At 30.6% G+C, this 12,294-nt stretch overlaps 1 protein-coding gene and 1 long non-coding RNA gene across 2 annotated transcripts; one reads left to right on the plus strand and one right to left on the minus strand.

Moving 5' to 3' along the window:
• Window positions 1–470: 470 nt before the first annotated feature.
• LOC146910269 (uncharacterized) lies at window positions 471–965 on the minus strand. The gene has a single exon (XM_085729418.1). It carries the CDS (start codon window positions 963–965, stop codon window positions 471–473), a length of 495 nt encoding a protein of 164 aa, XP_085585544.1.
• A 9,590-nt stretch (window positions 966–10,555) lies between these two features.
• Window positions 10,556–11,611, plus strand: LOC146910270 (uncharacterized). The gene is made up of 3 exons (XR_015018347.1): window positions 10,556–10,743; window positions 10,822–11,031; window positions 11,255–11,611. It is a non-coding gene; the product is annotated as an uncharacterized LOC146910270 (long non-coding RNA).
• Window positions 11,612–12,294: the final 683 nt, after the last annotated feature.

A 12,294-nucleotide genomic window follows, 5' to 3' on the forward strand; every position in this document is an offset into this window, starting at 1 on the left:
GTTTTAATGGTTGAAATCGAGATATGCTACATTCAATTACGAGTATTGAAGGCCTAATCCTCTTTACTGTTTGATGAGGTGTCAAAAGATTAAGAAGGGGTAAGATTGTATTTTTGATAGACATTAAGTTTCATGATTAGAGAATAGAGAATAAAATATTGTAATTTTTTTTTTAACTCTTTAGATATTTAAAAGTTGAATATAGGAAAATTTGTTTTGATTGGGATTAAGATTAAGTTTGTTTTTTTCTTTAAAAAAAGATTTAGTTAGTGTGTTTTATCGAGTGAGTTTGTTTTAAATTTAATTAATTTGTTTTTAAGAGAGAAAAATAGGGGGGAGTTGAAACAAAAGACACAAAAGGATATAATTTTGATGAGTTGTCAAAAAATTAAGAAGGGGCGAGCTTCATGATTTTTCATCAATAGTTCATTGTTTTGCTCAGCCACTAGAAGGCAAGAAATCAATTCAGATTATTTCTTAAACCCCTTCTCTCGATATTGCTGCTGCAGGAGCACATTAGATGCATGAAAAGTTGAGAAGGTTTTTTCTAACAGATCTGCATCTGTTACCTTCTCTCCACACAACTCCAATTGAGAAGTGATTTTGTATACTTCAGAATTATAAGTAGCTACAGATTTAAAATCTTGTAGACGCAGGTGCATCCAATTATATCGAGTTGTTGGGAGAATAATGGCTTTAAGGAGCTCATACCTTTCCTTTAATTTATTCCATAACACAAGTGGATCTTTCACAGTGAGATATTCTCTCTTGAGATCTTCATGAATATGGTGACGAAGGAATATCAAGGCTTTTGCCTTTAGTTGCTCAAATGCATTATTTCCTTCTTTGATAGCATCTTCATTTCCTTCCGCAGCTAAATACATTTCGGCATCCATAGCCCAAGTCAAATAGTTATTTCCGGTAGTGTGAAGAGCTTCAAATTGTAGTTTTGAAAGATTTGACATTCTTACTACTATCAGCAAATTGTAAAATTAAACATGTTAGATAAAGTAATGAAATTTTGAGGAAAAGATCATACGTGAAACAATATTTTATAAAGTTGTGCAAAAAAAATCAAGTATTTTATTATTATTATTATTATTATTATTATTATTATTTATTTAATAAATCCGTAAAAAATTGGAATAATTCCATATTACTTACACAAAGATCTAACCGAGATTCTTTCAACAAATAGGAAATTAAATCTCATAACAAATATGGGATATATATTTTTCTTCAAAAAAATATTGCATATATATATGTATATATATTTGGTGAATCGGTAAAATAAAATAAAAAAAAATACTAATATGATGTTTTAGTACTAATATATATGATGATTTCAAAAAGAAAGTATCCTCTTTGCAATATATGACTCAAAAATAATATATGTATATATATTTGGTGAATCGGTAAAATAAAATAAAAAAAAATACTAATATGATGTTTTAGTACTAATATATATGATGATTTCAAAAAGAAAGTATCCTCTTTGCAATATATGACTCAAAAATAAATATATTAAAGAAAATAAAATCTCTTGGTAGAAAATATATTGGCCTTTTATATTAAAGATAATAAATCTCGTGAATAATATATAATCGAATGCAATCAAATATATATTGCAACACACACCTAAATAAGAACAAAATAATAACATTATAAAAATTTACAATTTATAAAATTGGGCAATCCATGTTTGGAATATAAAATTTTGAGTTCTTCAGGAACTATATAGAATAATTATTATTTGCGTCACTATCGAATTCTTCAAGAATTCATGGAGGATGGAATTAAATTTTTAAGTTCTTCAAGAACTATACAACTCATTTACTCCCTCCGTTTCAAAATAAGTGTCGTTTTAGGTGTTTACACACATATTAAGAAATGCAATGATTAAAAGAAAGAGAATGGTTATTTTACCAAATTATCCTTATTAACTATTGGTTAGTTTTAGAAGTAATACTTTGGAAGTAGTGTGTAGAGTATTAATTGGAGGGTACAATTGAAAAGAAAAAGTTATTATTGCATTGGAAACTGAAAGTGACATTCATTTTGAAACAAATGTTTTTGGCTAAAGCGACACTCATTTTGAAATGGAGGGAGTAAATAATACAATCAATTCTCTTAGTAATCCTTTAAGGATTAATTCTTTTTAATTCTTCAGGAATTCTTAGAGTATAATATCGAGTTCTTCAGAAACTACGTTTTTGAATTCGTCAGAAATTCATATAGAATAATATTGAGTTTTTCCGGAACTAAATAATAGATCTCTTTAATTTTATAATAAGAGATCCTTATGCAATACTTCAGGAATGCATATATAAATAAACACACAATAATATAATAGGGTTCATATTAATTAATTAATGTATCTGTAAAGCACTGATTCCAATTGATGGAATTGTAACAGTATAGCCTATAATCATCGATACAAGAAATAAAACTTATTTTCATATAAATAGGTTAAAAAGAATTACATACCTCAGTTGGTTAGAGTCTCGTGCTGATAACGTGTTATAAAACTATTAGAATAAGAATAAGAAGAACAAGATTAAAGAGAAGAAGAGAGAATAGAGAGAGAAGAAAGAAGATTATATTATTCTCTTGTTATGTACAATTAGGTTACATATGAGCTCTATTTATAGGAATACAATGATTTGGGGAGCAAACACCAATAACTTGGGGATCAAGCATAATATAGCCCAATAAACTAATAATATGACCCAATAACCCAATTGCTATATGGACATCCACTTGTAATATTCATAACAATTTCAAGGTTTTCTAGATTCTCAACTATTTGAAATAGATCTAAATACATTTCATAAATTTTTAATTTTAATATTGAAAGTCAAAGTTAAAAAAATTTAAAACTAATCATTTGTATTCAAATGTGTGGCATGCATGAAGATATGCATTGACGTAGGGTACACTTTTGTACCATCTCGTGCATTTTGGTGGTCTAGGCGGTTTTTATGAAGCATGTTCGATTGGAAAATTACTTTTTTTTTTTGAATGGATGTAAGTTACGAGTGATACAAATCAAATCCTTTTTTCTTTTTTTTTTTTAAATAACAAATCAATACTTTTAGATACCATAAACTATATTTTATTTTAAACTAATACAGGGTGGGGTGAAAATTACTTTTTTTTTTTAATGGATGTAAGTTACGAGTGATACAAATCAAATCCTTTTTTCTTTTTTTTTTAAATAACAAATCAATACTTTTAGATACCATAAACTATATTTTATTTTAAACTAATACAGGGTGGGGTGTTATGAAGATAGACTTGTATAAATTTAATGAATTACATAAAACGTTTTAAGTTAATATATTTTTGAGAGCATAAATATGTAAAGTATATAGTTTTTCATTTTTATACATGATATACCAAAATGGCCGTATAATTTCAATGAAATTCAAACATATTCATTCAATGTTCACTTAATCACCATTTAGCTATTTATGGTTTAATTTCTTGTTGATTCAAAATTTAAATCACTCCAATGAAATGGTAAGATATAGGTGTTACTTTCAACTTCAATCATTGAGTATTAAAAAAATACTAGCTAGTCTTCAAATGATATCTACAGTTCATTTTTAATCTGAGTCAAGATGTAGCTAATCAAATAGAAAAATTACTTTCCCATAATTGTTGGCCACAACTCTTGAGTAAAGAAAAGACAGTACCTCCTGAATCACTACTTTCATGATTGAATTCCAGTTGAATATAATTTTGTACACTGTCCCTTGTCCAGCCTGTCTCATTAGTGTCAATTTTTGTTTTTTTTATTTGCAGTAAGCCTATGTTACAACGTCATAAACCAAAAAGGCATGCAACTATTGGCCATATAGCAATTGCATATTTTTACAATGATTTTGCTAGTTCAACAATTTGTGCAGCATAAACTAAGAATGGGAAAATGAGTTGCCATAAATTCTTAAATGGAACATGTCTAAGCTAAAAGCTCATAGCAATTGCCAACACATAAACATTACATTAGGTTAAACAATGCATAGTTGCATACCAAGGAGTGCTCATGTTCATCCAAAAGGTAAAAAATGATTCAAACTAAACTATAAGTTCAATTTCAACAAGTTCCATTTGAAGTAGTCATTTACAAAAATGACCACACACAAAAAATGGTTGCCATGAGATACTTGCAATTCACATTCAGTAGCTTCTCGTTTGTATAATTCTTCAGGATTAGAAGCACATTGACACGCATAAAATGATATTTGAGAAAACCAAATTGTATGCTATAAATTGTTTTTTTTTTTTTTTTTTTTTGTACCAAGTGTTAGAGAGTACACCTTAGCTTATCACCCCGTCCATGTACCGTTAATCTTCTTTTCAATATTACAATTAGGATAACTGAAAAAAGGTTGATCTGCTCCATACCCACAAAGCCTGCGGTGTTATTTATATAATCAGTGATTTTAAATCCTTAGTTGGAGCAAGAGGTAAATGGCTACAATTTAGAATGGAAGATTAGGAGGATTAGAGAAGAAGTTGTAATTTGTAAATATCAAATATGGAATAGAAGAATGTAGTTGCAAAGAAGAGTAAAAAAAGATATAAAGAAGGAAATCATTATAAATGGAAGCACATTGAGTATTATTGGCAATAGCCTTTATAGTGTATCCTTTCAAACAAACCATAGAAAGGAGTCCCACATCGACACTGTCTAGAGAATTGAGAAGCAGATTCTCTATATATAAAAAGTGCGAGACTAGAGAACTTGACAATTCGAACTCTTGTTTATGTCGCTGTAGACTAGTCCATGATCTATTCAATTAGTTATGCTAGATTACTCAAAAAAAAAAAAAAATAGTTATGCTAGTTTGTAATGGAAAGATAAAAAATTTGGCCCTTTTTTAATTTTTTATAAGGGAACAAATTTCATCTTTCCATTTCACATAAGCTTAATTATTTGAATTATATCTAATACATTACAAACTTTTTTAACTTTAATATCTAATATTAATGTCAGAAAATTATAAATAAATCATCTTCACAAATTATTAATTTTAATACTTAAAAGATCTTGAAGATGAATATTTTTATAACAGTTCAACCATTTTAATTAATTGAAATATGAAATAGATCTTTTGGTGGTGGCCGGGGTTTGAACCCCGGTGTCAGAAAATTATAAATAAATCATCTTCACAAATTATTAATTTTAATACTTAAAAGATCTTGAAGATGAATATTTTTATAACAGTTCAACCATTTTAATTAATTGAAATATGAAATAGATCTTTTGGTGGTGGCCGGGGTTTGAACCCCGGACCTTACATATATTTATGCATTGTCCCTACCAGCTGAGCTAAGTTCACGAGGACTAATTGAAATAGATCTAAGACATTTCTTAAATTTTAATTTTTATATCAAAAGGAAGAAAAATTTAATCGTAAAAATTTTTCTTTCAATTTTTCTCTTCACTTTATAATTTTTATTACTTGATGGTGTTTTTGTGCAGGATAATATTACTGACAGGTGGCAATGGGATCCTGACATACATGATGGATATACAGTGTGAGGTGCCTATCATATTCTGTCAACTCCGGTGTCGTCAACTTTTGACCCATATAGCGACCATATCTGGCATAAGCAGGTTCCCCTAAAGGTTTCCATTGTTGCTTGGCGTTTATTGAAGGACCGGCTCCCAACCAGAACCAATCTTTTTAGGCGCGGTATAGTGCAAGCGGGAGGGACTATGCGTGTTGCCGGATGTGGGAATGAAGAGTCAGCAGCGCACCTGTTTCTCAATTGCGGTGTTTTTGGTTCGTTGTGGCATCATCTGAGGGCCTGGATTGGAGTGGAGGGAGTAGACCCGGCCACTATTTCCGATCATTTTACTCAATTTATTCATTGTACAGGTTCGTCAAAAGCTCGCCGTTCTTTTCTTCAACTACTGTGGCTCCTTGCTGTTTGGCTTTTATGGAGTGAGCGTAATAATAGAGTTTTTAATAATGTCGAAACTCCTATTATTCAGCTTTTAGATAAAGTCAAGTTTCATTCTCTATGGTGGTTGAAGGCTAATAATGCCACGTTTGTGTATGGATTTCATAGATGGTGGTCGGACCGTATGTCTTGTTTGGGTATCGACTGACCTCTTATTTTTGTATATATTGTGTTTGACTCTTTGTTTTTTGGGATGGTCTTTTCGGTACACCTTGTACTGAGAAGCACTCATCGCCAGTGTTAATATATTCCATTTTTATGTCTTAAAAAAAAAACGATTCATTTAGGATGATCTTTATTCCTTCTATAGTCGGTCACATGAAAAGGATGGGTGGACTTGGAAAAATGGGGTCGATATTAGGGGTGGTGCCGTCGAATTCTCTGCACTATTTTTTTTGCCTCTCTCTGTAGTCTCTTTCACACACACCTCACCTCTTTGTCTCTCATCTTTTATCTCTCTCACACTTCATTTTATTTTTCTCTTTTCACTATTTATATTTTTTGTTGTGTTATGCCACAAAACAACAAGCCCTCCACTTCGACCCAGAGAAGTAATTATCAAAGTCAATCGAGTACGTAGCATAAATCAGAGATTTTATTATCATTCACCACTATTTATAGACTCGGATAAGGTCTTTGATACACGAAACTGCCTCGGCACTTCCTAAACCACGACAATTCCAAGATATGACATTCATGACTCCTAACAGGCCTGGAAGCCAGGTCCTGGTGTCCTGCCGATGACTTGATTGAAGATGATGTTGACGTGGAGAGGCTTCAACCTTGCTTGTTGGCGGCTGACTTTCCTTATTGATTTGCTCATCATTGCCATTTAACAGTTTGGAAAGTGCACCTGAATTGGAATCATTTGAATTACTGCCTAGTAATTGCGCATTATTGCCTGTAGTCAGACCTGTAACCGCTGCACCACCGTCACCGTGGATGCTGCCATCCCTTAGCCTTTGAGCGTCATCACCATTTTTGTGTTGTTTCTATTTTTTTTCCCTCTCTCTCTTTCTTTCTCTAACTTATTTTATACTTTTTCTTCATTTTGTTTTCACTCACTTTTACTCTATTTTATTTTACTTTTATGTGAAAATACAAGACAAATATTTTTCACTAATACATAAAAAATACAAGTCACCCCTCAAAGAAATATAAGTATTTGTCAGTGAAAAATATAAAATATGGCATAAACAATCGTCATTAATGCATTAAAGAATATTAGATTTTCTTTGAAGGAAAAATATTAGATATATATTTGTTAGTAATAAATATTAAAAGATGAAAAGATAATTATTTATCACTGAAAATACACGAGACAAATGGTTGACACATACATAAAAATACGGGACAAATAGTTTTCATTGATAAATTCGTAAATAAACATGGGACAAATATTACATAAAGAGTTAGATAAACATTTGGTTGATATAAAATAAATCTGACCATTAGTTGTAGAAAAGAAAACATATTTATCCTAATATTTAGTCACAAAATATGAGAAGATTCGTTATAAAAAAATGTATATGAGAAGATTCATTCTCAACTTATAAAAGGAATACATATGTCTCATCTTCGTAAGTGTTTCTCCTTAAACTGTTGATGTAAACAATGTTATAGATTTTTATTAGATGTTAATGATCATTTTCTATATAAGATAAGATTGGAATGACTTAATTATAATGGTTTCCACTATATGTGAGACCTATATAACTTGGTGGGATCTATTTAAGTTTTCCCATGACCTTGAAGCAATGCAATCATAGAGGTCTGGATGAAGACAACAAATGCAAATATCAAAGTTCAACTCATAGCAACAAATACAACTATCAACTAAAATTTAAGTATTGATTGATATATGAAGTATGAACCCATCATGCATTATATAATATATCACTTTTTTTTTTTAAGGATATAATATATGACTTGTCGTTTAATATAAGTTTCATTTTGGCTTATTCAAAAAAAAAAAATACTAAGTTTTGATGTATTTTAAATCATGCAAGTCCGCCATATCTATAAACACGCCTCTCATGTTTAGGCTTCCATAAATCATTACTTCTAGAAGATTTTTAAAAGCAATACTATGCTAGTTCTAAGTTGCATGATTATTTAGATACCTTACAGCCTGACATCTTGCACTAATGGTTTTAAAACTTTTTTGGGCATTTGAATTGATTCGGTGAAAATTCAAAATATTGGGCAATTCAATTCATTCATCAGGATCAATTAGTTTTTACGTTTATTGTGAAGATTTTCCGTGAGCTTTATGTGTATTTGCATATCATATATACGCATATTATTCGGCATTTCGTCTATTAAACAAAATATACTCAAAGAACCCTCTTGTCAAAAAAAAAAAATAATACTCAAAGAACCCTAAAAATATATTTAACCTAAAATATTGTCGCAAAATATGAGAAGATTCATTCTCAATTTATAAATAAATATATATATATATATATATATATATATATATATATAATTTGGAAAGAAATGTCAAATTAAGTAATTAAGTTAATCATTATTAGAAAGTGTTTTCATAGTCCCCAAATTTTGTTAATATTTTAGAACTCAATCCAAAATATTTTGGAACGCAATCTGAAATATGCAATCTAATATATTTTAATACTTGATCTGAAATATATTTTAAAAGAGTGGCACTGTTAATCAGTTATAGTTAAACATGTTTTATCCTGAAAACGGTGTGGTTAACAGTATATCTTGCACAATTTTTTAGCAGTGCCACGAAAGTGGGCGACCTGATTGTAACTCAGCCTTGTGACAATATGTGTGTGTTTCTTGATTGATTCCGAATTAATAATAATTTTTTTAAGGGGATAATTATAATCATAATTATTAATTAATTAATTATATCTTTTGTGAAAGGATTCTTTGTAAATTTATAAATATACTTTTACAAATTACATACAATTTGTAATACTCTATATATAATTACAAAAAGAGCTATCACAAAAGAAAAAACAGAGCATACCCTACTTGTTTTGCCAAGTGAAGAAAAACAGGTAAGGACCGTCATTCTCTTTAATGTAATTTTTTTTTTTTCTTCTTCTTTTAAGCAACGTAATCGCGCTCTTGTCTTAAGGGTTTTCGTAAGGGTTTATGAGCTTCATAGCGCGGTTTTCTTAGAATAATAACTCTACATAATGGGGTTTTGCTTGTTTAATTATCTTTGAACATGTTCCTTTACTATGATGTAGATTGAAACCACCCCCACAATGTCAGTGCTATTTAACATGATCTCATGTTGCTACAAGCCAATCACCTGGTAATGACTTTATATATATTTGACCTTTTATTTAAATGTTGATATTCTTGTAGATTTCTGATGTTTGTGTACTCTTTCATTTGTCTATACGTTTCAGCGAGACTTATCCGAAAGAGGCAGCTCATTTCAGCAAGACTTTGCCGAAAGAGACAACTCTAGTAGATTTGCTGAATGAGACCAGTGAATATGCAAAATATCTAATTCGTTCAAAGGAGCGAAAGATTGGTGAGGTGCAACGGGAAATTATATCTGCTCTCCGGTCTGAACGAGAAAATAGTGCTCGTTTGAAGGTATAACCATCTATTGTTGCGTCTTTTTCTATTTAAGGATTTTATGTCAATGGCTTAGTTTGTGACATTGTTCTTCGTATTTGTGCAGGTGGTGGATTTTGTTGATCAGAAAAATTTGATTCGGGTCCTAGAGATTATCATACCCTTTTGCGAATTAATTGCTCGTCGTCTTCCTTCAATTGATCAATCTGAAAGGTACTATTCTAGATATTAAACGTAATTATGTCTACTAGCATACTATTTCATTGGATTTGCACCTTTCAAAAATTGCATTAGATTTAAATTTGTATGATAGCATGTGATTCGCTTGTTCAATCGGTCACCCTTAACCTGTAATAATAATATAAACATCAACAACAGAGGGAGTAGCTATGATATTAGGAAGGAAATAACTGAGTAGTAGTAATGTGGGCTATACTCTAGGCTTACGAATTTCACCCTTAGATCCAATTTGCACGAGGTAAATATTAAGAGATTTAAAGACCGATGAAGACTATTGAAATTGATGCATATTTCTAGAATATTCTAGTAAGAAAATGCTAATGTATTAGATAAAACTAGTCTATGAACTCGTGAAATTAAAGTCTGGTCGTGGCATTGGAGTAGCAAGGCGTCAATGAACCAGTGTTTGTATTATGAATGGTTTTGGAATCTTGTTAGGTGTATGGTGTCATGAACCTGTTTCTGTAAATTAGTTTTCTTTCCTAGTTCCTACTGGCTACTGCCAATATGAAAATATGAAAGACATGGTAAGGAAATATGCATATGCTTTTACAATATTGAATTATAAATATCTTTGCATATCGGTATTAAAATGCTTGTACTAAAGGCATACTTGGAACATTATTTAATTTATTACTTGCCAACATGAGAAGTCAACGTTGTTTTGCTTATAAAGTTTTTATAATTTGTTAATGTTATGATCAAGACTCCACCATTATATTGTTGTGACAAAAGTACAAAATGCAAACTTTGTTCTAAAGTTTTGTATCTAAAGTCTCGATGTTGTTCAGAGAAGTTCCCCCAGACATGAAGGAAGCCATAGCAACTTTATGTTTTGTTGGATCAAAGTATAATGAACTTCCAGCTCTATTGAAGGTTCGGTCACAATTTATTAGCAAATATGGAGAAGAATATATAGTCAACCTCACCAAGAGCAAGCTAGATTGTTGTGTTAATAAGAAGGTTTTGTGAACGTTTTCTATGCTCATCATGCTTTTCTTTTTCTTTTGGATAAAACATCTCACACGATTTCAATTGCAGATAATAAAGTTGTTGTTACTTCCGAATCCAACAGAAAATGAGAGAAACAAACTTCTAAAAAAAATTGCTATAAAAGGGAATTTCAAAGAATGGCATCCCGGGTACAAAAGTCCGTATCGGGACTGGTATACGGGGGATATAGGGGACAACTTCCCGCTTTCTGATGAAGACATGCCGTCGACTTCTGCTTCTCCTGAATCAATGTCACATGTAAGTATTACTAATTTGAATGTTGGGCCGTCTTTGCAAATATCTTTATAAAGTTTAATCGCTTTATTTTAATATGATAACTTATGTTTACTATTTACTCGATTAAATGAAAGAAAAAAAATCTCAAATTTTTTGGTGATTTATAGTTTTAAAAATGCATATATGTTTAATTTATATCTTTCCTTAATTTTTCATTTGTATGGTTATGCCTTTTTTTGTATAGTCTTCGCAGAACATCTTGGAGATTGTACCAGCGGGGTGGAATAAAGTTTGATGCACTTATAGTGTTGCCTGCAGTTTCTCCTAGTTTATTTATTATTTATTAATTTTTAGAAGTTTTAAATTTTCTAAGAAATTGGATTATGAACATTAGGAGTTTAAAATCCTTTTAATAGCTAAATATTTTCGTGTCTTGAGAACTACATCCTGCTGCGAGGGCTTTAATTATCAGATTACTTGTTTTGCATCTGATTTTAAAGTTTTTCAATTTTGAGATCTAGTTAAAATGTTGAAACATTTGGGGTTTAAATGTGGCATATCGAGTTATATGATAAATAGACATTTGACAATATTATCAAAATGTGTTGTCTATGTTTTGCTGCGCTTATTAGTAATGGTTTCTTCCCCATCTATGTTTATATCCTTCTTTATCAGATTACTTGCCAAAAAACAAGTCAGATAATCATCTCAAGCCGTTAGTTTTACCATAGTGAATGGGAGGGAGAAGAAGAAATATTTAGTGTTGAGTGTGTACTATTAAGTTTGGTGGGGTTTTTCAAGTTTTTCATGCAATAATGGAATTTCTCAAACTCAACTTCTGACTTCATCAACTCTTATTTTTCTTCACCGCGTTTAGGTATGCCTCTTTCTCTTTGGGCAAACCAGGTTGCTTCATAGCTTATTAGAGTTGAAAAAACAGTTTATTAAAGACAATGAAAGAAGCGTTATAGAAGTCTCTTAAGCAACTAAGTACAACTTAATATTATGGGTCATGTTAACCAGTGCCCCCCGGGGGCACTGGTTAAGGAAGCCAAAAGAAGAAATTGCAAGTTAAAAAATACACTTTTTAAACTTTTTATGCATTGATTACACAGCTTTCAATGCAAAAATTACTATATTTGCTCCCTTAACCAGTACCCCGGGGGCATCGGTTAACATTTCCCTAATATTATACAAGGACCAGGTGTAATATTATATAGTTAGCTAAATGGTTAGATTTTTTTTTTATATCAAATAATCCAGTGGCGTTAGTTTTTTTTTTTT

The sequence above is a fragment of the Medicago sativa genome, chromosome 7 (genome assembly GCF_051527215.1).
Source record: "Medicago sativa cultivar Bolivia chromosome 7, Bolivia_mono, whole genome shotgun sequence".
Classification (NCBI taxonomy): Eukaryota; Viridiplantae; Streptophyta; class Magnoliopsida; order Fabales; family Fabaceae; genus Medicago; species Medicago sativa.